Below are 27,487 nucleotides of genomic sequence, written 5' to 3'. Positions count from 1 at the left end.
GTGTGTGTGTGTGTGTGTGTGTGTGTGCAGTTTGTGTGTGTGTGTGTGCAGTAAATGTGTGTGTGTGTGTGTGTGCAGTAAATGTGTGTGTGTGTGTGTGTGTGTGTGTGTGTGTGTGTGTGTGTGTGTGTGCAGTTAATGTGTGTGTGTGTGTGTGTGTGCAGTTAATGTGTGTGTGTGTGTGTGTGTGTGTGTGCAGTTAATGTGTGTGTGTGTGTGCAGTGTGTGTGTGCAGTTAATGTGTGTGTGTGTGTGTGTGTGTGTGTGTGTGTGTGTGCAGTAAATGATTTTTCATTCATTGCTGACTCCTTTCTTTCTCTGTTTGTGATGAAGGTTAGCGGGCGGTGTGTACCCTGTGCCCACTCACTTCTTTGTGGTGCTGGCCAAGTGTGGGGGGGAGAACCAGTCCCTGCCGTGCTGGACCTCTCTCCACCTCCTGTCCTTCCTCATCCCCCATGTGGACACGCCTGCCAACTGTCAGGTTTGTGTTCTGATGTTGTGCTTGTGTACACCTGCCAACTGTCAGGTCTGTGCCCTGGTGTTGTACTTCTGTACACCTGCCAATTGTCAGGTTTGTGCTGTGATGTTGTACTTCTGTACACCTGCCAACTGTCAGGTTTGTGCTCTGATGTTGTACTTCTGTACACCTGCCAACTGTCAGGTTTGTGCTGTGGTGTTGTACTTCTGTACACCTGCCAACTGTCAGGTTTGTGCTCTGATGTTGTACTTCTGTACACCTGCCAACTGTCAGGTTTGTGCTGTGATGTTGTACTTCTGTACACCTGCCAACTGTCAGGTCTGTGCTCTGATGTTGTACTTCTGTACACCTGCCAACTGTCAGGTTTGTGCTCTGATGTTGTGTACTTCTGTACATCTGCCAACTGTCAGGTTTGTGCTCTGATGTTGTGTACTTCTGTACACCTGCCAACTGTCAGGTTTGTGCTCTGATGTTGTACTTCTGTACACCTGCCAACTGTCAGGTTTGTGCTCTGATGTTGTGTACTTCTGTACACCTGCCAGCTGTCAGGTTTGTGCTCTGATGTTGTGTACTTCTGTACACCTGCCAGCTGTCAGGTTTGTGCTCTGATGTTGTGTACTTCTGTACACCTGCCAACTGTCAGGTTTGTGCTGTGGTGTTGTACTTCTGTACACCTGCCAACTGTCAGGTTTGTGCTGTGATGTTTTACTTCTGTACACCTGCCAACTGTCAGGTTTGTGCTCTGGTGTTGTACTTCTGTACACCTGCCAACTGTCAGGTTTGTGCTGTGAAGGGCTCTGAAGGGCTGCCCGGGTGATGTGACCCTGCTTTCTTGGAAAGACATGTCCATTCCATTTCCGTCGCCGTCTCATGGTGATGGTTTCCATGTTTTCTTGACTACATTGGACAAGTAGTTGTTGTACAGAAAATGGTACTGGGCCAGAAGATTCACAGGATTATTCTGAGGTTTTCCTTTGGAAGGTTGACAACTTCATAAGGTCACTCTCAGTCATCCTCCAACATTGTGAGTCATGGCAGGATACACTGCTCTGGCGCATTATTAGCTTAGTGTTGGTACCTCTTCAAATGTAAAACAATTAAAAGTCGTATCAATAATGTCAATTTTTATAAGAGATGTACAGCAGAGATACGCAATAGAATAGGTATAATGCTAAGATTGATTTTAGATTGCCTCATATTCAAGAAACACTGGGCTTATTACAAAAATATGTTTGATATGGAAAATGACGTTGTTAACTGACATCTATGCAGAAACATTTATTCTGTTTAAATGATTCAAGTTAGCGGGTATAACCAGTACAGCTGATCAACCCAGTGTATAATATTTTGTTTAAATGATTTATGTATGCATGTATAAATATGACATTCAACAAACTGAATGCTCAGAATGTTTGAATATGTCTGTGGGGTAAAAGGGGAGTGGGGAGAATGATAGACGTGCGATTCATGTGCAATGTTTGTAAATCTGTTTAATTTGTGTTGGTCTGATTTTTTCTTTTAATATGTATGCATGTTTTTCTTTCCTTTGTATGTATTTTTTTATGGGTTTTTTGTTGTTGTTTTTTTTAAACTGCTTCGGATCCACTCTGTTTATGCATACCCAGATTCAAACACTCGACTGTTGGCCGCCGTTCTTTCTCTGTCTCTGGACCTTGCGATTGGAATGAACTTCCTCTTTCGCTTTGTCAAGTCTCCACACTCAGCTCTTTCAAGTCTGGCCTTAAAACCCACCTCTTCCCAAAATAGCCTCTCTTGCCTGCCCTTCCTTGTCTTTAGTTTCTTCAGTTTTAGAGTTATACATGCATGTGAATGACTGGTGCGAAAGCGCTTTGATTTGTCTCTGCACAAGATTCAGCGCTATATAAATACCATTATTATTATTATTATTATTATTAAACTGCACTCAGCATTCTTCCCCTTTTCCAACAGACCTTTGGCGGTATGCTGAGAGAAAATGTCGCCAGGGTGAGAGACATAGAAATCGCCACAGGACTGGAGTTTTTCCCACAACTGCCCCTCAACCAGTCGGCAAAGCTTCGCACTTTTCTGCCCACCCAGATATGGAACGGCAGTGCGGAGATCGTCACGGTGCCCAAACCAGGAAACTGGACAGATCAGGAATGTCCACCTAAAGACCATGCAGACACAAAGTGCCCGTCTGAGTAAGATGTTATTGGATGTCTTCAGTTGATAGGGTATTACAAAATATGTTGATAGGGTCGAGTTGTAGCTTGATGTACTGTGTTGTGCCATGGTATGTTGGGTTTGGTGTGGTCATGTTGTGTTGTGTGATATCAAGTCTTTCTCCCCAAGAGGGAGTGTTGCCCTGTTGCATTGTATTGCAGTGGATTTCACTATATCTAATTTGTATCACATCAAATAATGTTGTTTCTTTTGTGTTGCAATACATTTCTGTGTGTAAACTTTGGACTGCTGTCACAAAGGAGAGCATGTTGCATTGGTGCGGCCGCTCTCACTGTTTTCTTCCCATGCTTGTATGAGATTTGTTTCTTTGTCAAAGCGGTCAAGACAAGCAGTTCATTGAAGTATTACAATTCATCAGTATGATTTTTAGTAGCGTTTATAGATATTGTCATATTCAGAATTTAATTCCTATCTTTATATGTCTTTGGATGGATAAGCAGATTCGGAAGTCCCAAAAAAGTGTGGATCAGGGTCAGGAAATAGTAAGGAAAAAGAGTTGAACAAGCAGTTGGCCTAATAATTAGAGTGATGACTCAAGAATATTGCCACCATAGATTCTGTGATGCTGAATCTGTTCCTCTTTCAGCTACCAGCTAGTGTTGCCGGTTTCTCTGGTTATGCTAAGCAGTGAATCTGTTTCTGTTTCAGCTACCAGCCGGTGTTGCTGGTTTCTCTGGACGGGTTCAAACCCCAGTACCTTGGGCGTGGACTGACCCCTGTAGTGGACCGCCTGGTGTCGTGTGGTGTGCATGCTCCCTTCATGCGGTCTGTGTACCCCACAAAGACCTTCCCCAACCACTACTCCATCGTCACGGTCAGTCAGCAGCGCTGGTGCTTTGTTTCATAATCATTATAATGATGGGGATTTAGAATGTGCTCTGCTCCTTTAACACAGGGGCCTAAAGCACTAACATTTGACATCAGTGTGGGAAGATGAATGGTAACAGAAAATAACATCAAAGGGCACTTTAATGAAGATTTACAAGCAAGACATAAGAATGTGTCAATGGCAAAACACACACAGACACACACACACACACACACACACACACACACGCATGCGCGTGCGTACGTGAACAAGCACACATGCCACAGGTCAATGCCTAGAAACAGAACAAAGGCCAGATTTGAATTGAGCTTTTTTTCCAGCATGACAAATTTAACGGGGAATTTTATTCCAGGTGACAGGATCTAGGTACGAAAAGGCATGCTGTCCTTGTCAATTTCGTTTTAAAAAGAACACATGAGTCAGCAGATGATTCCATGAACATGAGGCTGAACAAGATCAAACAAGCACTGAGGGAACATGCCAGAAAAAGTGTTGAGACACATGCAAGAAATTTGGTAATCTGTTCAGGAGAAGTATGGTGTTCATGTTGTAAAGCTGACAAGACATTTTTTTTTCTTCTTATTCTGCATTCATGGGCTGCAACTCCCACGTTCACTCATATGTACACGAGCGGGCTTTTACGTGTTTTACCCCACCATGTAGGCAACCATACTCCATTTTCGGGGGTGACAAGACGTATAACAGGTTGGGCTTGTGAGAAGGTACTAATAAATATAGCACATAGAAATGTCAAACAAAAAAACAGGAAGGAAGTCAGTGTATCAAAAATTACTGTTCGTCTAATTTTTGCCTTCTTGTTCTTTTTCTTTTTCTTCATCAAAATAGCCTTGTCTTTATTCTGTGATGATCAGGAGGTGGTGGTGGTGCTGTGGGGTTCCAGACTGGTTCAGGACCATGTGCCAGGGCTGGGTGATGGGTGATCTTAGCAGTACCAAATTTGCTCAGCATGAAGAACGTTCCAAAGCCTTGGGGAATCAGGGTAGAGGGGAAAATTCTTCACGCTAAGCAAACTTGGGGCTTGTAAGATTGCTCATAGCCAAATGGTTAAAGCGCTGGACTTTCAGTCTGAGGGTCCCGGGTTCGAATCTCGGTGCACCTGGTGGGTAAAGGGTGGAGATTTTTCCGATCTCCCAGGTCAGCATATGTGCAGACCTGCTAGTGCCTGAACCTCCTTCATGTGTATGCGCACGCAGAAGATCAAATACGCACGTTAAAGATCCTGTAATCGATGTCAGCGTTCGGTGGGTTATGGAAACAAGAATATACCCAGCATGCACACCCACACAATAAATAAAAACGGTCATACACATAAAATGTTACATGTCTGTCTGAGTGTGTATGCATGTGCATCTGAAATCGGATTGAATGACACAGGAAACGAATGATGAGCACCCAGTGGCAGCCGTCAGTCGGCTCTACCCAGGTAGGCAGCCTGTGGTGCAAATGTCCCCGTGTATGTAAAGGGCTTGAAGCTTGGTCTCTGACCGAGGATAGGCGCTATGTAAGTATCCACACCAATCAGAATAGCCCAGGGCAGTGCTCTTCATCACATTGTGTTTTTAATTTCTATGTTCTGTTGTGTATGACAGTGATTTTTTTTTGATTTTTTTTTTTTTTTACAGAAGTGCAGTGCTGTCTGAGGTTGGTGAATGACATTTCCCTTTGGAACTCCTGTGTGTGAATGAGTGTGCATGTGTTTTGTTTGTTTAGTTTGGGTGGTGGTGTTGTGGTGCCACACAGGCCTGTGTGGGAACATTCATGTTGCTGACGTATGGCATCATTGACAACAACGTGTCGCTGACATATGTGAATTGTTTCAGGGGTTGTACCCAGAATCGCATGGCATCATTGACAACAGCATGTTTGACTTTGGAGTGAGTGACACTAAATTCTCCATCTCCTCTGACATAAAAAATGATCCACGTTGGTGGGGTGGTGAACCGGTGAGTCCATTGTTGTTGGGTTTTTGTTGTTGTTGTTGTTGTTTTTTGTTTCGTTTTGTTTTTTTTTAATGGATTTTTTTTTAAACAGAACTGAAAAACGAGATAACTAAAAATGTACCACTGTCTTGAAAAAAAAAACAAAAAACAAAAAACCACAGTACTCCATGTTCGGCAGAATCAACTCATTCCTTGTAAATTCTGACTGGCGTAAAGAGTTGTCAACATGGCTGTAAATTCTCACTGACGTGTGTTGTCACGACTGTAAATTTGTGAAAAACGTTATGGCTTTAAATCCTGAACACACTTCAAATTTATGGGAACTTCGTTCAAGTAGGCGAAATTTTTTTTTTTTTTTTTGCGCAATGTCAGCAATCCACACATTTTATCTGTCTATCTGTGTCTGTCTGTCTGTCTATTTATTCCCATGCGCTTGAATGGCAGATAAGATGTATCGATCTATCTGTCTATTCTGATGCACTTTGTTTTTTGTTTTTTGTTGATTGAATAGGTTAGTGGGAAGGGCATGCACAGAGAAGAAAGTACGATGTTTTACGTCTGTCATATAGTGCCATACTCGTGCTTATGTGTGTACATGAAAGAAATGTAAGCATACATACTTCAGCATGTAGATCTATGTATGTTGACATATTCTTTTTTGTTATTCATTGTCGGGCAAACAGAAAAGAATATGGTGCTAACTGTACTTGTGATTACCAAGAACACATATGCATTTCGTGCATTTATATTTGTTCATACGCATGCATGCACTCCACACACATAATTATATGCTCACATATGTACACACACACATATATGCTGACATGTATGCATGCATTCATGTGCACACAAACACTCTCTCTCTCACACTCTCTCTCTCTCTCTCTCTCTCTCTCTCTCTCTCTCTCTCTTTCGTACACACAGTCACACATACTGTCACACACTCAAACTTAATCTCACACACACACTCACTCACACACACATTTGCTTTTCTAAAATCACAGTATGTGGATAGAGGTAAAACTGAAGAACAGTCTCACACTTGCTTTTGCACACACACACACACACACACACATTTTTTCGATGTTATCCACCAGCGATGAAAGACAGACATGTCTATGCTGATCGTTGTCCTCGCTGTGCAGATCTGGTTAACGGCACAGAAACAAAACGTCACAAGCGCCAGCTACTTTTGGGTCGGCTCCGATGTTGCGGTACAGGGTAGGTGACACAAGCAGTCATCTTCTTTTTCTTTACCATAAAAAAAAAATGCCTTCATCCTGCTTGGTGTAATGATTTTGTTTTCAGTTGGATGGTCAGTGTCAATACCTCGCTTCCTTCTGTTTTGTGAGATCGTCAGTTTCATACAGCCGTGGATGTTAGTTTCGAATTTCAGCAGGCAGAATGCTATTTGACTACGCCTAACATGTACGTGAGTGGAATCATGGTAAGAGTCAGTTGAGCATTAGACTTGTAATCCAGTGCTAGGCAGTGTTCAGGGTTTGATGCCCATTTCAGCATGGTGTTGTGTTTTTGGGAAAAGGTATTTTACTCCAGTTTTTCTCACTGCACCCAGGTGTGAATGGGGACCTGACTTTGGTCGGGGAAGGTCAATATGGCGGAAGGAGAGGATTGGGCCCCGCTTTCCTCTGCCAGGCCCTAGAAACAGTGGATGTGAATTCTCTGCCGTGATGGCTGTAAAAGGCTTTGAAACCTTAAAATTACATAAGCGTGATGCAGTTTAGGATTTTTTTTTTCTTGATTTTGTTGTAGTTGTTTTCGTAGTTCAGGGAGTGTGCCTTATATCCAGGAGTACCATAGAGACCAAAAATGACAATGAATGGCAGGCTGTACCTTGCATATTGTGTCATAATTTGTCCAGCATCAGCCAGACCTCCGAGATAAAGACACCTCAGTGTTGGTCTGGAAATGTTTGCAGTACTCTTGAAGGATGCATCCTTGAAGAGGATAGACCTTGACTGAGTGAACATCATCTTCCCTTTTGAGTCTTAACACACTCTGCTGTGGGTAAAGCCAGCCAGAGCTGATAATTCCCTTGAGTGATATCAATGTCTTTGATGGGATTCAGACCCTAAACCTACCAGTCATAAGCCTGTCACACTAACCACTGTGTCACATGACTTGTGTCTCCTATTGTATTGTACTTTATTTTTTGTATTTACGTAGTATGTGAGACATAAAGTGTGTGTGTGTGTGTGTGTGTGTGTGTGTGTGTGTGTGCAGGTTCATACCCAGATTTGTTCAAGTACTACACAGGGTAAGTATCTTGATGAGTGAAATGTATGGAAAAACATTTGTACGTAAAGGATGTATGTGTGTGTGTGTTTGTAGCTCAATGAATTAGACATTGTGAAACATTTTTAAACTGCTGGTATTAGCCTCACAGGTTTAATCAGTCATGTTCTGCAATAGAAGTTTACTTCTAAGAAAATGAAGTTCATTCCTGTAGGCCATGAAACATTACAGTAATTGTTGCAAAGACTGACAGATCAGCCAGTTGAATTTGCCTGTCTTAACAACAGTTACTGTACTGTTTGATATGCTTTTACTGGAAGGGGTTTCTGTTTTAGAAGCAAAATTTATATATGTTTTTTCTCCATGGAATGCCAGGGGTCCTCGTAGAGTTGGTTGTTGTTGTTTTTCGCATGTGACAAAGTTTTGTGTTTGACACTGTTGAATTTTTCATTCATATGGGCAGTCCTGATATGGCCCTTTGCAGTTGGCTGAACTGTAAGCAGTAATGTCAGATTTGGTTGACTGTTGAAGGTCAAATGTGCTTGAAGATCAAATGTGGTTGACTGTTGAAGGTCTATATGGCCTTGTGCCATCAGCTGGACTATGAGCAATGTCATATGTGGTTGACTGTTGAAGGTCTGTATGGCTTTGTGCCATTAGCTGGACTATGAGCAATGTCACATGTGGTTGACTGTTGAAGGTCTGTATGGCTTTGTGCCATTAGCTGGACTATGAGCAATGTCACATGTGGTTGACTGTTGAAGGTCTACATGGCTTTGTGCCATTAGCTGGACTATGAGCAATGTCACATGTGGTTGACTGTTGAAGGTCTATATGGCTTTGTGCCATTAGCTGGACTATGAGCAATGTCACATGTGGTTGACTGTTGAAGGTCTATATGGCTTTGTGCCATTAGCTGGACTATGAGCAATGTCACATGTGGTTGACTGTTGAAGGTCTATATGGCTTTGTGCCATTAGCTGGACTATGAGCAATGTCACATGTGGTTGACTGTTGAAGGTCTATATGGCTTTGTGCCATTAGCTGGACTATGAGCAATGTCACATGTGGTTGACTGTTGAAGGTCTATATGGCCTTGTGCCATTAGCTGGACTATGAGCAATGTCACATGTGGTTGACTGTTGAAGGTCTATATGGCCTTGTGCCATTAGCTGGACTATGAGCAATGTCACATGTGGTTGACTGTTGAAGGTCTGTATGGCCTTGAGCTATAAGCTGGACAATGAGCAGTGTCATATGTGGTTGACTGTTGAAGGTCTATATGGCCTTGTGCCATCAGCTGGACTATGAGCAATGTCATATGTGGTTGACTGTTGAAGGTCTGTATGGCTTTGTGCCATTAGCTGGACTATGAGCAATGTCACATGTGGTTGACTGTTGAAGGTCTGTATGGTTGTGTGGTTGGCTGAACTATAAGATAACAGGTGCAACAGCTGAGTGGTTAAAGCATTGGACTTCCAGTCTGAGTGTCTGAGGTTCGAATGTCAGTAATGGCACCTCGTGGGTAAAGGGTGGAGATTTTTCCAATCTGCCAGGTCAACAGATGTGCAGACCTGCTAGTGCCTGAACCCCCTTCATGTGTAAACGCATGCAGAAGATCAAATACACACGTTAAAGATCCTGTAATCCACGTCAGCGTTTGGTGGGTTATGAAAACAAGAACCTACTCCAGCATGCACACCCCCAGAAACGGAGTATGACTGCATACATGGCAGGGTAATTAAACAGAATGGTCATATACGTAAAATGTTACATGTCTGAATGTTGTGTATGCATGTGTGGCGTAAACCTGACTGTGGCTTAAACCTGACTGAATGACACAGGAAACGAATGATGAGCACCCAATGGCAGCTGTCAGTCAGCTCTACCCAGGAAGGCAGCCTTTTATGCAAATAACCCCATGTTTGCAAAGTGCTCAGAGCTTGGTCTTTGACCGATGATAAGCGCTATATAAGTATCCATATCATTCATTCATTCATAAGCAGTAATATCAGATGTGGTTGACTGGGCAGGTCTGTGCCCTACTCTTCACGCGTGTCCACCATAGTGCAGTGGATGCAGTTGCCGGCAGAGAGACGTCCTGACCTGATGATGCTTTACTTTGATGAACCTGACCACCAGGCTCACACCAGTGGACCCTTCACTGCCCCGGTACCATCTTCATTGTATTGTATTGTGTTGTGTTGTATTGTACTTCTTTTTTTGGTTACAACAGATTTTTCTTTGTGAAATTCGTGCTGCTTTCCCCAGGGAGAGCGCGTCGCTTCAATGAGAGCACCACCCTTTTTTTATTTTCTTTTTTCCTGCCTGTAATTTCATTTGTTTTCCTATCACATAATTTTGCCAGGGTCAACCCTTTTGTTGCTGTGGGTTCTTTTACATGCGCTAAGTACATGCTGCACACAGGACCTTGGTTTATCGTCTCATCTGGATGACTAGCATCCAGACCACCACTCAAGGTCTAGTGGAGAGGGAGAAAATACTGGCAAATATGGGATTCGAACCAGTACACTTAGATTCTCTCACTTCCAAGGCATACGTGTTACCTCAAGGCCAACACTCCACAATTTTCCAGACCATCATCATGTGTATTGTGAGTACTGTCTTCATCACCATCATATGTGTATTGTCGGTACCGTCCAGAGTTATGTGACCAGAGATACCAACTGTTATGATTTCGCCGTATTTTGTTATGCTTGATCGCATTATGTTCAGACGTTACACCAACGTTTAAATTTTTCTGACGAGTTCCTTTTCGACTACATAGCATGGTCACATGCTTTCCTGCAGTAACATTACCCAGACGCAATAGACCTATTGATCACGAGGCTAGGGCAGTCACTACTAACTTTGGTCTCACCTGATGCTGCTCAGCCAATAGCGTGCATGTTTGCATTGTTTATATGCCTTGTAGATAAAATGTATGTTTGCGATGTGGCTCAGAGTCTGAATGTTCTTACCAGGATTCAGAATGTTCCTACCAAATATCCTGATTGTTCCTACAAACACATGACAGAGGTTGGCATTTCCTGATTGTTCCTACAAACACTAAAAGTCTTGACAGGGTTTTGTATTTCCTGATTGTTCCTACAAACACTAAAAGTCTTGACAGGGTTTTGTATTTCCTGATTGTTCCTACAAACACTAAAAGTCGTGACAGGGGTTGGCATTTCCTGATTGTTCCTACAAACACATGACAGGGGTTGGCATTTCCTGATTGTTCCTACAAACACATGACAGGGGCTGGCATTTCCTGATTGTTCCTACAAACACTAAAAGTCTTGACAGGGTTTTGTATTTCCTGATTGTTCCTACAAACACTAAAAGTCTTGACAGGGGTTGGCATTATTTCCTGATTGTTCCTACAAACACCTGACAGGGGTTGGCATTTCCTGATTGTTCCTACAAACACCTGACAGGGGTTGGCATTTCCTGATTGTTCCTACAACACCTGACAGCGGTTGACATTTCCTGATTGTTCCCACAAACACCTGACAGGAGTTGGCATTTCCTGATTGTTCCTACAAACACATGACAAAGGTTGGCATTTCCTGATTGTTCCTACAAACACCTGACAGGGGTTGGCATTTCCTGATTGTTCCTACAAACACCTGACAGGGGTTGACATTTCCTGATTGTTCCTACAAACACCTGACAGGGGTTGGCATTTCCTGATTGTTCCTACAAACACCTGACAGGGGTTGGCATTTCCTGATTGTTCCTACAAACACATGACAGCGGTTGGCATTTCTTGATTGTTCCTACAAACACCTAACAGGGGTTGGCATTTCCTGATTGTTCCTACAAACACATGACAGGGGTTGGCATTTCCTGATTGTTCCTACAAACACCTGACAGGGGTTGGCATTTCCTGATTGTTCCTACAAACACCTGACAGGGGTTGGCATCTCAATGTGTAACGGACTGTGCGGTGTGCAGGTGGACGAGGAAATCCGGCGGGTGGACCGCACGCTGGGAGAGCTGATGGACGCGCTGTACCAACACGACCTGCACCACTGTGTCAACCTGATCCTGCTGTCTGACCACGGTACGGTGCACATGTTCTGCACGGCTTCTGCTTTTGTTTCCTGCAGTCTGCAGTGAAGAGTATAGTCTGTCTGTCTGTCTGTCCTACCTGGGAAGAGCATTGTCCCACAGTGTGCTGCTGCCACCCTTTAGTTTTTCTTTCTTCTTTCTTTCTTTTCTCTGTTTTACTGTCAAAAGTGGAGTTTTGAACGGAGTTTTGGCCAGGGACAACCCTTTAGTTGCTGTGGGTTTTAGTTTACACATACCAAGTGCATGCTGTGCATTGACCTCTGTTTATCATCTGTCTGAAAGACTAGCACCCAGACCACCTGTTGAGGTCTGGAGGAGGGGAGGCTGTGGAGGAGTGGGGAGTTAAAATCGTGGTCCATTTGGGACTTAGGCATGTTGATATTCCTAGTTGGGGGCATTTTACCAGGTCAGTGCTGCACTTTTCATGATGTTCTGATCAAACTGTTGTTGAAGTGTTGAAGGGATGGCTTCCGAACTTTCATTAATTTGTTTCTTCTTCTTCTTCTTCATTCGCGGGCTGCAACTCCCAAGTTCACTAGTATGTACACGAGTGGGCTTTTACGTGCATGACCGTTTTTACCCTGCCATGTAGGCAGCCATACTCCATTTTCTGGGGTGTGCATGCTGGGTATGTTCTCGTTTCCATAACCCACCGAACGCTGACATGGATTACAGGATCTTTAACATGCGTATTTTATCATCTGTATGCAGTATACACACGACAGGGGTTCAGGCACTAGCAGGTCTGCACATATGTTGACCTGGGAGATCGGAAAAATCTCCACCCTTTACCCACCTGGCGCCCTTATTGAGATTCGAACCTGGGACCCTCAGATTGAAAGTCCAGTGCTTTAACCACTCGGCTGTTTGGCCCGTCATTAATTTGTTTGTTTTAGTATTTTTGTAGATTACTCTGTCTGCTGAGAATCTGATATAAACACTGAATTTGGGGGGTTTCAACCCTCAGTCACTTTCAGCCATGATTCTAAGCATACTTGTAGATAATGATCTAGGAGCATGCATGATACTGGTTTGCCCTTCACCTTTTAGTCATATGTTTTTGATTTCCAGGTTTCTCCTACCTGTCGTGTGACCAAGTAATTGAAATGAACGACTACTTCAACGAGACAGAGAAATACAACATGTATTTTTATTATGGACCTTTTGGTCGAATCAGCAACACCTACAAGCGAAACAAAGATGGCAGCGTTACACGCTTTGAAGACGATCCTCCAAGTAAGCATTGAGATTGATTTCTTTCTTCTTTCTTTTTTTTTTTTTTTTTTTTACTTTGTCAGTCTTTCAGTGGCTGCAAAGCATTGAATTGTGTGATATGGTTGTGACTTATTATTCTGTGGTGCATATGTTTATACAGGGTGTAGGTTACGGTGCATTGTTATTTTGAAATATTAGGTTCAGTGTGTGTGCGGTTTTGTTTTTGTCTCTCTGTGGACTTGGTAACTGGGTGCTGTTGTAATCTGTTTTTAGCATACGCATGCACACGCACACACACACACACACACACACACACACACACACACACACACACACACACACACACAGTCACCTGTTGGCAATTGCCGGCTGTATGTATGCCAAATCAAATACATATAAACTCCCGAAAAACTGAGTTTGCCTGCTTGCATGGTGGGGAAAAAACAGTAATACGTGTAAAAGCCCACTTGTTCATGTATACAAGTGAACATGGGAGTTGTAGACCATGTACACACCTGAAGATGAAATGCATAAGATTTTTTTTTTTTACATTGGCACATGTTATAGGTGAAAGGATAGAGAGAGTGAGCATTGGTGTGAACTGTGTACCATTGTCTCATAAAGAGTAACAGGACAAACAGTTTCTTGTTTAATGAATCCCTGCTCTTTGCCTCACAAATGATAAAAGAATGGAAGGTAGGCAGACACACAGAGAGATAGCATGGGTTGTGATGATGGAAACGTCCACAGTGATGACAGTGATTAGAATGACGGGACACATGGAACAATTATTTGTTATTTTTGTCTGTTGTTTTTCCATTTGTTGCGATTTTTATGATATTTTGTAGAATTAGGTTACATGTGTTTTCTATACAAATATAACCTTCATTACAGGGGGGGGGGGAGGAATGATGGGATACTGATGGGACACACCTGGTTATAAGAAAACAAAACAAAGCAAAGCACACAAGAACACACACAGAGAAACACACACACACACACACACACACACACACACACACACACACACAACACACACACACACACACACACACACATACTCACACACACGCACACCACACACACACACACACACACACACATAACACACAAAGAAAACACACACACACACACAACACACACACACACACACACACACACACACACACACAGCACACACGCAACACACACACACACACACACACACACACACGGGAGAAATAGATGTGGATAGATGTTACATTCTGTCCAATCGAGGAAAAGAACACACACGCACACACACACACACACACACACACACAAAAGAAAACACAACAACATGTGTATGTTGTTTGCAGTGTCTGTGGACGATGTCCTGCAGCATCTGAAGTGTGTGGACCACCTGAAGGTGTACGACAAGACAGACCTGCCCATGCGTCATCACTACGTGAACAACAGGCGCATCGACAACGTCATCCTGGACCCGTCTCTCAACTGGACCGTCTCTGAGTGAGTTGGGGGTGGGGGGGGGGGGGGACGCTGAGCATGTCAGATTATCTTGATACAAGGATACTTTACTATCTCTAAAAGAGAAAACTTTTGACGCATTTGCTGACAAAAAGACAACACATGCATCAGCTCCACAGAGCAGTACAAAGTCTGATCATGCTCCCACGTTCCAATGAGAACACCCATTCATAGTAAACATACATGCCCATTCTGAAGACTTTGTTTCATGATGTCCCTGCGTGGGCATTGATGGACTTCTTGAAAGAAGTGAACACTTTTTTTCTTTCTTTTTTTTTTTTTTATCAGATTTGAAGGTTTTAAACTCTGGATGGTTTTTAAAGAAGAATAACCGAAAAATAAATAATAATGATGATAATAATGTTAGAAATTGGACAAACCAGGATATGTTCAAGAAATGACTTATATAACTAAGAGAAAATTGAAAAGTAAACTTGTTTGATATGTCATGTTCTTTGCTTATCAGTATAATTATCTAACAAAAACTATGTGTTCATGTTTTAAAACCATGTGTGTGTTGGTATTTGAAATATGTGAGTGTGTGTGTGTCCATGTTTGAAAACTATATGTGTGTGTGTAAGTGTTTGAAAAATGTGTGTGTCTCTCTGTGTGTTTGGAAACTGTGTGTGCCTGTACTTGAAAACTGAATGCCTGTGTTTGAAAGGTGTGTTTGAAAACTGACCATTTGACGTGCATTGTGCAGTGTAACATGCAGCATGGTGTGATGGTGTGTGTGTGTGTTTTTCAGCAAGGTCAACAGCAGGTACTGCACGGGGGGTTCCCACGGCTGGGACAACACTTATAAAGCCATGGAGGTCAGTGAATCTTGGTTCTCACGCATCCACACTGTATGCAGTGTACAGGGAAAATGGTTCTTTTTGTCTTGAATGTTTTTGCTCACTTTTGTTTTGTTTTTGTTTTTTCTATCAACCTCATCAACTGCTGATCCTTCTTCTCAGTCTTCTTTGTCAGATAACTGCTGATCCGAGCTTTGGCGAAAAGAAGTGTGTGTGGCATGTATTTTAAATGCAGTTCTACTTTCTGTATATTTCTAAGTGGTTTTGATGAACAAAATTAACTCCGTCCCTGCAGAGGATGAAGTCCAAATAAAGAAAAGGGGGGTGACACCTTGACCTGTAAGCTGTGTTCTGTCTCAGCTAGGTGACAGCCCTTCACTGACACCCTGACCTGTAAGCTGTGTTCTGTCTCAGTGAGGTGACAGCCCTTCACTGACACCCTGACCTGTAAGCTGTGTTCTGTCTCAGTGAGGTGACAGCCTTTCACTGACATCCTGACCTGTAAGCTGTGTTCTGTCTCAGTGAGGTGACAGCCCTTCACTGACACCCTGACCTGTAAGCTGTGTTCTGTCTCAGTGAGGTAACAGCCCTTCACTGACACCCTGACCTGTAAGCTGTGTTCTGTCTCAGCGAGGTGACAGCCTTTCACTGACACCCTGACCTGTAAGCTGTGTTCTGTCTCAGTGAGGTGACAGCCCTTCACTGACATCCTGACCTGTAAGCTGTGTTCTCAGTGAGGTGACAGCCCTTCACTGACACCCTGACCTGTAAGCTGTGTTCTGTCTCAGCGAGGTGACAGCCTTTCACTGACATCCTGACCTGTAAGCTGTGTTCTGTCTCAGTGAGGTGACAGCCTTTCACTGACATCCTGACCTGTAAGCTGTGTTCTCAGTGAGGTGACAGCCCTTCACTGACATCCTGACCTGTAATCTGTGTTCTCAGTGAGGTGACAGCCCTTCACTGACACCCTGAGCTGTAAGCTGTGTTCTGTCTCAATGAGGTGACAGCCCTTCACTGACATCCTGACCTGTAAGCTGTGTTCTCAGTGAGGTGACAGCCCTTCACTGACATCCTGACCTGTAATCTGTGTTCTCAGTGAGGTGACAGCCCTTCACTGATATCCTGACCTGTAGGCTGTGTTCTGTCTCAGTAAGGTGACAGCCCTTCACTGACACCCTGACCTGTAGGCTGTGTTCTGTTTCAGTGTGGTGAGAGAAATTGTTTCAGAAATATCTTGACGCTGCATGTAATCAACCATCGAGTATCATACAAGTGAATACAGGTGTGTGTTTTTTAAAAACAAACCTAAGCCAACAACTTTTTCTTTGCTTGACCTGCATTGTGTGAGGTCTGCGATTTATCAGTATCTGTGGACAGACAGGCTGGGATTGATGCATGTATGCCTTCCTAAACCTTTCCCTGTTTAAAATTGGAAATAAGCAATGATAGACAGCAGTGATGACCGAGCTCTGGTCCATTTGTGTTGGTGAATGAGCAAAAAGTTGTCACCTGAAAGTTTTCTCAACCTACAGTTCTGCCCCAAACCCATCTGTTCATCTCTGTCACCTGAAAGTTTTCTCAACCTACAGTTTTGCCCCAAACCCATCTGTTCATCTCTGTCACCTGACAGTTTTCTCAACCTACAGTTTTGCCCCAAACCCATCTGTTCATCTCTGTCACCTGAAAGTTTTCTCAACCTACAGTTTTGCCCCAAACCCATCTGTTCATCTCTGTCACCTGAAAGTTTTCTCAACCTACAGTTTTGCCCCAAACCCATCTGTTCATCTCTGTCACCTGAAAGTTTTCTCAACCTACAGTTCTGCCCCAAACCCATCTGTTCATCTCTGTCAGCTTGTCAAGCTTGCTACTGTAGATGATGAAAGATTATTCATGTATTTGGTTTGTTTATTTTGTCTAATAAGCGTGCATTTGCTTTAGGCCATAGACATATAAAACATTTAGAAATGTAACACTTTTAGAATATGCGTGTATTGTCACACATGTTTCTGAATGTTTTAACTCTGTGTGTGTGTGTGTGTGTGTGTGTGTGTGTGTGTGTGTGCATTCAAGGCTCTGTTTGTGGGCTATGGACCAGCCTTCAAGAATGGAGAGACTGTCAAGGCTTTTGAGAACATTGAGCTGTACAACATGATTTCAGGTGGGTACAGCACAAAACCTGTCATCACAAAATGATTCAGTACTTGGTCTCTCTTCTTTCTTCCTCTCTGTCTTTATTCCAGGCCTTCTTCTACTGTGTCTGTGTTTGTGTATGATTTTCGATTTATGTTCGTATCTTGTTCTGTACTATCCCCCCCCCCCCCCCCCCCCATATTCCTTGTGACCCTGGTACACTTGGTAATAAAGACATATCCCTTGCTCCATTGGGGGGGGTGGGGGGGGGGAAGTGCATGTGTCTGTGTGCGTGAATATGCAATTCTTTCTTCTTCTTTTTTATTGGGTAACAATAAAACTAATACACATGTACAAGTTATATGCAAGGTTTGTGATTTGGGGCATGTGTCTGGGTGCATGGATATATACATATATACCAGAGTGAATAAAAATGAGATATATATGCAATGTTAGCATTCATGTATGTGTCTGCTTGTCAACAATTTTTCTCAGTTTCATGTGATAACAGTATACATAAAAAAATCTATGCTAGCTTTTATGGATGCTTTTGCTTGAGAAGAATTAATTTTGTTTTCTCATTTATATCTGGAAAAAAAAAAAAAATCCGTACTTACTTATTCTGTCTGATAGTTTTGTTTCATTTTATATTAACATTTTGTACAAACCTTGGGTCTCTCAAGGCCTCATCAGCATATTGGGTGTATGTGAAGGTCAGGCATCTGCCGCTCTTTTTTTTTTTCTTTCTTTGTTTCCTGAAGCAGCAGATGTGTAGCATATATTAATCAGTCCACACACATTGACACTTCTTTGAATGTGAAATTAATGTCAACAGTGACACCCCCCGCCCCCCTCACCCTCGTGATGAGGCCACAGTGTTGGACACCCAAGAGGGTGGAAGGGGGAGGGGGATAGTGTGTGCCTAACTTTCTTTTCCAAGTTTTTTTTTTTTTTCTTTTCATGTTTGACAGGGTTGATATTGACAGTGTTGTCAGCCTTGATATGACCCAGTATTGGCTGAAAGCAACAACAACAACAGCAACAACAACAAAAAAGAAAGACTATAATACATGTTAGTGTCCATACTTTCCTAACTTACTCAGTTTTAGTTTGGTATTTTGTTGTTGTTGTTGTTGTTGTTGTTATTTTATTATGATTTTATTTCCACATGTTATACATTGAATCTCTGTACCCATACAGGGGACAATAAACCAGACTTTAGTCTTTAACAATGATACAGCATTTTCTCTTCCATGTTCAGATTTGTTTGTAGTTTGTATGATATTTCTCTATACTGGCCAAGCAGCCAGTTTCTGTAGACCCTAAACTAGTCTTGAGTCATAATGACAATGTTGCATTCTGTCACCGATGTTCAGAATTGTTGGGCATCCAGCCATCCCCCAACAACGGAACAGAGGGCAGTTTGGACCACCTGTTGTGGAGAACGTTCACCAGAACACGTCAGGCGGCTGCCTCCTACATCACACCCCCCACCGTCAACACCCCCTCAAACGTCAGCGTGTGCTGCATGCGTAATGCCAATGTGGTGAGTGGGCTTCCTTTGGTGCTGGTCATTTGGCTTCATCTCTGTTTCAGTTTGAAAGAGGTGTCAAAGGCAGCAGACTGACCCATATACCCTGCACCACATCTGGGTTTTTTCTTCTTCTTTTTTTCTTTTTTTTTTTTTGTAAGGAACAGATACCTGACTCAACCCAACAGGTTTAATGGGGCTTGGAGAGGCTACCCAAAGTCTGTATAAAACATTGACATAAAATGAAATGCAGTAAATAAAACAAAATAAATAAATGCATACATTCAAAGTAAATATGTTGGAATATCCATGATGTGTTACTGTTGTATTTTGCTAAATTAGCTGCATTGTGCCATCATTAGTTTTCTGAAATGCCATGAAAGACTGTGTGTGTGTGTGTGTGTGTGTGTGTGTGTGTGTGTGTACATGCATGCATAAGCGGATCTGAATACATTGCCACCAGTGCTTAAGTAGTTCATAAATAGTTATGACTGATGAGTTGCCAAGCCTACTTGGGGTGCCACAGAAGAACTGTTCACGAGGTCTCTCCAGGTCGATCATTTGTGTTTCAAAGCCTGGGTCTCTGTCCATTAGGCAAGTCTGCAAACAATAAATAAAATGAAGAAAGTGTGAAAGTGTCGTGTTGTTGTGCCACACAGAAGATGGTCCTCTTGTTTTCGAGTATTCTACATTTCTATAACATGTATTCACACATATGATATGTCAGATCCTGAAATGTACTGCTGCTCACATGATGACACCTATATGTTGTATGAACTTCTTAAAATGTTTTATGTTTAATTTTTCTTTCTTTCGTTTTTTTTTTGACTCACTTGTGTAAACAAAGTGAGTCTATGTTTTAACCCAGTGTTCGGTTGTCTGTGTGTATGTGTGTGTGTCTGTGTCCGTGGTAAACTTTAACATTGACATTTTCTCTGCAAATATTTTGTCAGTTGACACCAAATTAGGCATAAAAATAGGAAAAATTCAGTTCTTTCCAGTCATCTTGTTTAAAACAATATTGCACCTCTGCGATGGGCACAAAAAAATAAAATATGAAGCCCAATTATATGCAAACTGCATTTACTGTTATATTTATATTTTTTGTATTCTCTAAACTTGGCACTTTGATCTGATATTCTGACCCAACAACAAGAGCAGTCATTATTATCATTTTTTGCTCTAACAGGAACTTCTTTTGCTAAGCATGGAAGTTTTATTTATTTTGCAAACGTTTTTGGTGCAGATAGTAAAAAAGGGAAATTACTCTATAATTAATGCTAGGGGACTTAATTCGCTTTAAACTGATCTTTCTCATCTTAAACATTACATTTTGAAATTATACTCAATGCATAAAAAGCTTGGATTTTTTTTAAGTGTATCACAAGTGAGTCTTGAAGGCCTTGCCTCTCTTGTTTTTTGTATTTTAAACTATATGATTTTCAGTTTTGTACGCAAGGGATGATGCAGTGTGTCGTGTTCCTGTTTGTGGTGCAGTCAGTATCAGCCATTAACTAAGCAGACTGTGAGCTGAGATACTGTGCAGGGGGAATGACTGACAAGCCTGTGCATGCATGATCATTTCCAGTAGGATGAGTAAAGAAATGTTTTTGCTTTGTGGCGTCTTGCAGTCAGTATCAGCCATTAAAAAAACTGTGAGCTGAGATATTGTGTAGGGTGAATGAAGAGCCTGTGGATGTAGTTGTTTCCAGTAGGATGACTAGAGAAGTGTCGTCTTGTGGCGTGTTGCAGTCAAGTCTGTACACTTGTTTCCATTAGGATGACTAGAGAAGAGTTGTTGTTTCCATTAGGATGACTAAAGAAGAATTGTTGTTTCCATTAGGATGACTAAACAAGAGTTGTTGTTTCCATTAGGATTTTCCATTAGGATGACTAGAGAAGTGTCGTTGTCATGTGGCGTGTTGCAGTCAAGTCCGTACACTTGTTTCCATTAGGATAACTAAAGAAGAGTTGTTGTTTCCATTAGGATGACTAAAGAAGAGTTGTTGTTTCCATTAGGATGACTAAACAAGAGTTGTTGTTTCCATTAGGATGACTAAACAAGAGTTGTTGTTTCCATTAGGATGACTAAAGAGTTGTTGTCATGTGGTGTGTTGCAGTCGGCAGCAGCCATCAGGCAGGTTGTGGGCCCACAGAACGTGTCCAGCGTGCAGGAGATGGCCGCACCGTTCGGCGTGCCCTTGCTGATGAGGACCAACATGACCCATGTGTCCCTGCTGCACCAACCCACCTCCATCACCGCCTACAGGGCCCCCCTCCACCTGCCCCTCTGGGTGTCCACCACTCTGTCTTCATCCATGGTACCAATCCTGTCTCACCCTTTCTCCCAAGTATGACAGGAAGATCAGAGTATCTGGTCATTTGGATGAGGCAATAAACTGAGGTCCCATGGACAGCATGTATTTGGCACACTGAAAAAAGGACCCAGTGTGACCTGAGTAATGTCCTCTGGCAAAATTATGTGGAAGAAATCCTCTCTGATAGGTACACAAATGTATGTGCATGCACTCAACAAGGAGGCATCACTGCGTTTGGTCAAATCCATATACGCTACACCACATCTGCCGACCAGATGCCTGACCAGCAGCGTAACCCAACGTGCTGGTCAGGCATCTTGCTAGCAGATGTGATGAAGCGTACATGGATTTGAACACAGGATGCCTTCTTGAGAGGCTGAATGCATGGTATATCTGGAGGGTGGAGGATGGGTCACTAACCAAAATGTGGTGTGGAGTGGTGGCCTAGCACCCTAGTAGTGGTAATGCATCCACCTGGGAAGTGAGAAAATCCAAGGGTACAGGATCGAATCCCCCCCAAAAAAATCGCCACAATTTTCTCCCCTTTCACTGGACCCAAGAGTGGAGGACTGGACCCTAGTCCTTGGGATGTGAACATAAACCAAGGCCCAGTGTGCAGCATGTGCTTGGCAAGCGTAAAAGAACCTGCAGTTAAAAAAAGGGTTGTCCCTGGCAAAATTCTGAAGAAAAATCCGCTTCAGTGTAAATGTGTTAGCGAGCGCATGACTGAAGGCTGACACAGGAAGTAAATGATGAGCACCAAAAGGTAGCTGTCACTTGGCTCTGCTCAGGCAGGCAGTCTGTTGTCCAATGTGGAGTGATGGCCTAGAGGTAACGTGTCTGCCTAGGAAGCAAGAGAATCTGAGCGCGCTGGTTCGAATCACGGCTCAGCCGCCGATATTTTCTCCCCCTCCACTAGACCTTGAGTGGTGGTCTGGACACTAGTCATTCGGATGAGACGATAAACCGAGGTCCCGTGTGCAGCATGCACTTAGCGCACGTAAAAGAACCCACGGCAACAAAAGGGTTGTTCCTGGCAAAATTCTGTAGAAAAATCCACTTCGGTAGGAAAAACAAATAAAACTGCATGCAGGAAAAAATACCAAAAAAATGGGTGGTGCTGTAGTGTAGCGACGCGCTCTCCCTGGGGAGAGCAGCCCGAATTTCACACAGAGAAATCTGTTGTGATAAAAAGAGAGAAATACAAATGCAAATACAAATGACTCCTTGTTTATTAAACGTTTAGAACTTGGTCTTTGAACAAGGATAGATGCTGTATAAGAATTTAATATGTTTTTATATTCTCATCATTTCCAGACAGAATGAATTCTGTTTTAGAGTCAGTCTGGCATCAGATGTGTTTTAATCAAAATGCAGTTTAGAAAGATGATGTGATAGCAGAATGGAACAAAACCAGTGTTTCAAGTGCAGTCAGAGTCCCATAGTGCAGGAGCGTTCCTGAAGAAGAGTGTAGGAATGGAAACGTCATGTTTTCTTTGAACTTTGAACTTTTCAAACTTGCATGTTTAAAAAGAGGTGAACCTTCACACACAGTTGGTGCATGGCCTTTCTCTCCCTTTGCAGTGGAAAGACAACGTTTCCAGCAGCTGTGTTGTGCCAGATCCCCGTCTGTCCACTGAGCTGTGTGACCAGTGGTCTCCCTTGCCTGACAATGTCTCCCTTGTGTCTCTCTTACCTCTGGGTCAGTTGCTGCAACTAATTACTTAGTCTGAAGTTCATAGTCTAATGGTTGTTCACATTTCTGTAGTGCTTTGTGTACCTTATCCCGGAGACTTTTTTTTCTTCATCTTCTGCGTTCACTCGTATGCACACGAGTGGGCTTTTACGTGTATGACCGTTTTTACCCCGCCATGTAGGCAGCCATACTCCGTTTTCGGGGGTGTGCATGCTGGGTATGTTCTTGTTTTCATAACCCACCGAACGCTGACATGGATTACAGGATCTTTAACATGCGTATTTGATCTTCTGCTTGCATATACACACGAAGGGGGTTCAGGCACTAGCACGTCTGCACATACGTTGACCTGGGAGATCGTAAAAATCTCCACCCTTTACCCACCAGGCGCCGTCACCGTGATTCGAACCCGGGACCCTCAGATTGACAGTCCAACGCTTTAACCACTCGGCTATTGCGCCCGTCATCCCGGAGACAAGAGTGTGGGGAAATTTATCCTGTGCTATGCATTGTCAAGTTTCATGGATGTGTCAAAGTGTGTGGACAGATCCATACATGCAGTAACGCATCTCCTGTGAAAAAAAAAAACATCAAATGCATAACACCAACATACCACTGGATAAACAGTTTGTTTCACACACATGCACACACACACACACACACACACACACACAAAGTTCACACATATTATAAAGTTGCATCATGTCATGGAAGTCCATTGAGAATGATGAAGACATCAGTGACTCTGGAGTTGAGAACACAACCCAAAGGCAAGTGCACAAATGCCGCCACACTGTGGGTAGGCAAGTACAGACAATTAAAACGGCCTGTTTTGATTGTAGGAATAGTAAAGTTCTTTTACCCTGTCAATGTCAGTATTAAATGTACAACAGAAATAATTCCAGTTTTTTTTTCTCCATCATTCACAGCAAATTGTTCTGCAGCTCTTGAGCCATTAGATGATAGTTGTATATTTGACTTTAAATTGTGTGTGTGTGCTTGTGCATGAACACATATGCACTGTGTGTGTCATTGCCTGATTTTCTTTTCCGTCCCAGTCATTTTGCATATTGACTACTAACAACAGTGAACTGGGAATAGAAATAAATAGATATCAGATATGTTAAAACAATTATATCCAAGAGCTTTGAGGTTAGTGTATTGTCTATAAACAGTTTCTTCTGGCACAACATGACTTTTTTTCACATGATGTCTACAGGGTATGACCATGGTCCCACAGCCTCTCTTTTGTCCAGTCACGTTCCCATGCAGGACAATTTCTTCACAGGTATGTTTCGTTTCCCTTGCACGTTCTGAAGACCTTGCAGAACAAAACAGTCCCACTGCTGTAGTAAAGTGAACCGCAGGAACATATCTGCACTTTGCTCAACGTTTCAATGAGCTTGATCAGTTGTCTCTATGTGCTGCATGTGTTAATATATCACATTCTGCTAGTTTTTTTTTGTAGGTTGCCTTCTGAATTAAATACACAATTGAAAAAATCTAGGTTCAGATATTTTGAAAACAGTGATTTGATTTGCAGAGTGTTGTATAATGATATATTTATATAGCACTTAATCAAATCTGGAAACAAACCAAAGCGCTTTCACACCCAACTTAACTTATAAATACATAAGGCTAAAGAAACTACAGATGGAAAAAGGGAAGGCACAGAGAAGCTGGTTTTGAAAACAGGTAGGTTTTAAGGCCAGGACTGGATGAAGCCAAAGAGAGAGGTTGTTCCAAGTGCAAGGTCCAGAGACAGAGTGACAACCAGCTGTGGAGTTGTTGAATCAGTGGAAATGAAAAAGGGGGGGGAGTAACCCTGTTATGATGTGGGTTACTGTTCCTGTGCAGGTGTGTGGCAGCCTGTGCAGGCCCTCCTGAAGAACTGGTCTGCTGGACACCAGGACCTCAACGTTATAGCAGGGACTGCTTTTGATGGCAACAGTGATGGACTTGCTGACACATTACACGACATCACAAGGTAACCAGGGCAAGGAATTAACAGTGTGTGTATGCGTGCATGTTCCAGCATGTGCATGTATGTGTGTGTGCATGACAGATTCTGAAAGCAGTGTTTTCATCAGGAGGAGAGGACTGGTTGACCATTTTCTTGTTTCAATCATGCAGTCACCTGAAGAACATGAAAAGCTCATGTTTGACGATTTGGAATCATTTGAACCAGTTTCTACACAACTACAAGTGAAAGAGTGCCCATAAGTTTTTTTCGTTTTCATTAGTTTGATTGTGTACTCAGTGTTCAGCAAGCATCTCAAAACACAAAGAATTATTAACACATTTACACTCTGTTATACAAGTAATAAGTAACATTTTGTGTTTTGTCCCCTTGTGGTGTGCAAAAAAGTGCCCCATTATGGAAATTTCTATCCACATCACTGTAGGACTTTTCTTGATGCAAATTCAATAAATTTATTTGAAATTATCATAATTGGATGTTGTGTTCATTTTCCTTTCAGAAAAGTGTAGGTTATGTATACTTTATGTAGTTCGCATGATTTTTTTTTTTTTTTTTTTTTTTTCCAATTATTACCCTCCATGACCAAAACATAGCTTGGCAAATATTTGTCACAGAGCATAAAAAAGGCTAGGTACTGAAAGGGTTAATAACACTTTGCAGTCCTTTTCAGAGTGTGTGGTTGTCATAGATAATTCAGCAATCCTTTTTGATTGAAGGTTTCAGTCTGCTCTAATTCTGTTTTCAGTTCCAACCTCACCATACCAACACACCTGTTTCTGATAGCGAGTCGGTGTGAAAATAGCAGCCAGCCTCTGGCCAGATGTGACAGCGTTAAAACACTGGCCTTCATTTTGCCACAAGTGGACACTTCGAAGGAATACAACTGCCAGGTATGTCTCTTATCTAGTTTCCAACTAATACTGCTTTAACAGTTTAAGACGGTTTGACGAAGTTTGATATAGTTCAGCTTTTTAGAGGACAGGTCCATCTGGTTTTGCATGTCTGTATTTCTTTATTCTTTCCCATTTTCTTTTTTTAATAACAGCTGAATGCTCAGCATTCTATAGTAGAAATCCTCGCAAGTAGGTTCACAAATATATACACACACACACGCACTCAAGGTCGGACTTCATGTGTTGGGTTAAGCTGCTGGTCAGGCATCTGCCTAGCAGATTATGTGTAGCGTATAGATTTGCCTCGACGCTGTAACGCCTCCTTGAGAAACTGTATCGGGTGTTTGTTTTGTTTGCAGACCATTGAGGAGTACTTGGTGGACAATGAGGCAAGGGTTCGTGACGTGGAGCTGCTAACAGGTCTGCAGTTCTTCCCTGCCCTCCCTTTCACACAGGCTGTGGCCATGCGGACTTACCTCCCCAGTGGTCTGTGGCCAGCGTAGCCATCGCTGCACACATGCTTCAGTCTTCACATCATCCTTTTTTTCTTCTCATTTTTTCTCCTTCTCTTTTTCTCCCTCTCTTTTTCTCCCTTTTTCTTTTTCTATGGAGGAGGCACTGTGGCAAAACCAGTTTGGCCTTGAAACTTCTGATCTAGTGTTCACCAGTGATCCGGGCCCTGTATCTACAGTGTGTTGTGTCCTTGGGAAACACTTTCTCTGATTTTCCTCACTCTATCCAGGTGTCCATGGGTACCTGACTTTGGTTGGGGAAGGTTAAAATGGTGTAAGGAGAGGACTGTGTCCCATCATCCTATGCCGAGCCTTAAACACAGTAGATGTGAATTTATTGCCCCGATGGCTGTGAAAGGTGATGGGGCCTTTAACCCTGTTTTTTCTGTGATCAGATGATTCTTTTGTTTTCCTTCAGTGCCAGTCTGTGCAACCTCAACTTTGACATGTTAGTTTTCACATATTCCTTTGAATTGTGTGGTTCATTTGCACTTCCCTGACCAAAATATCCAAGATGTGTGTTAGACTTTTACCATTTTCTTGTACTGCATACTTTCCTTTCATGTAACAGTTAAAGGGAAAATCAAAATGTCATTAACCATCTTCTCTCATACCCTTAAAAAAAGGAAATAAAAAGGACAATGTGATATGGCTGATCAAGCATCTTCACAGAGAAATGATTTTAAGCATATTCATATTGTAAAAAAATATATGGTGTTTGTTGTATATGAATGATTTGATACATTTTATGTATATGTGTGCATGAATGCTACTGTACTGCTGGAATAGTTTCGAAATGAATGATTTAAGCATATGGATTTATGGAACACATGTGTGAGACAAACTAAAATGTTCAATGGTGTACATCCAGGTGAATTTTGTATGATGATTAAGCATCTTCAGAGAGTAATGATTTGAGCATATTCATATTGTAAAATATATATATATATATATGGTGTTTGTTGTATATGAATGATTTGATACATTTTATGTTTTGGTGTGTATGAATGTTACTGTACTGCTGGAATAGTTTTGAAATGAATGATTTAAGCATTTGGATTTATGGAACGCGTGTGTGAGA

At 42.3% G+C, this 27,487-nt stretch overlaps 1 protein-coding gene across 7 annotated transcripts in view; it reads left to right on the top strand.

The window, feature by feature from the left end:
* The window catches only part of LOC143279939 (uncharacterized), a 162,107-nt gene extending 134,764 nt beyond the window's left edge, over positions 1-27,343 (top strand). For all 7 annotated transcript variants that reach the window (XM_076584290.1, XM_076584294.1, XM_076584295.1 and 4 more), the window contains exons 38-56: positions 334-481; positions 2,429-2,661; positions 3,353-3,518; positions 5,375-5,497; positions 6,640-6,715; positions 7,739-7,772; positions 9,784-9,922; positions 11,711-11,819; positions 12,899-13,063; positions 14,380-14,530; positions 15,297-15,363; positions 17,416-17,503; positions 18,852-19,021; positions 21,127-21,327; positions 22,909-23,026; positions 24,240-24,308; positions 24,878-25,007; positions 25,747-25,891; positions 26,254-27,343. In XM_076584290.1, coding sequence (XP_076440405.1) covers positions 334-481; positions 2,429-2,661; positions 3,353-3,518; positions 5,375-5,497; positions 6,640-6,715; positions 7,739-7,772; positions 9,784-9,922; positions 11,711-11,819; positions 12,899-13,063; positions 14,380-14,530; positions 15,297-15,363; positions 17,416-17,503; positions 18,852-19,021; positions 21,127-21,327; positions 22,909-23,026; positions 24,240-24,308; positions 24,878-25,007; positions 25,747-25,891; positions 26,254-26,397 — 2,476 coding nt within the window. In that variant the 3' untranslated portion in view covers positions 26,398-27,343. The remainder of the gene's footprint in view (positions 1-333; positions 482-2,428; positions 2,662-3,352; positions 3,519-5,374; positions 5,498-6,639; positions 6,716-7,738; positions 7,773-9,783; positions 9,923-11,710; positions 11,820-12,898; positions 13,064-14,379; positions 14,531-15,296; positions 15,364-17,415; positions 17,504-18,851; positions 19,022-21,126; positions 21,328-22,908; positions 23,027-24,239; positions 24,309-24,877; positions 25,008-25,746; positions 25,892-26,253) is intronic.
* Positions 27,344-27,487: the final 144 nt, after the last annotated feature.

This window comes from Babylonia areolata, chromosome 3, assembly GCF_041734735.1.
Source record: "Babylonia areolata isolate BAREFJ2019XMU chromosome 3, ASM4173473v1, whole genome shotgun sequence".
NCBI lineage: Eukaryota > Metazoa > Mollusca > Gastropoda > Neogastropoda > Buccinidae > Babylonia > Babylonia areolata.
This window is presented reverse-complemented; position numbering and strand designations above follow the sequence as displayed.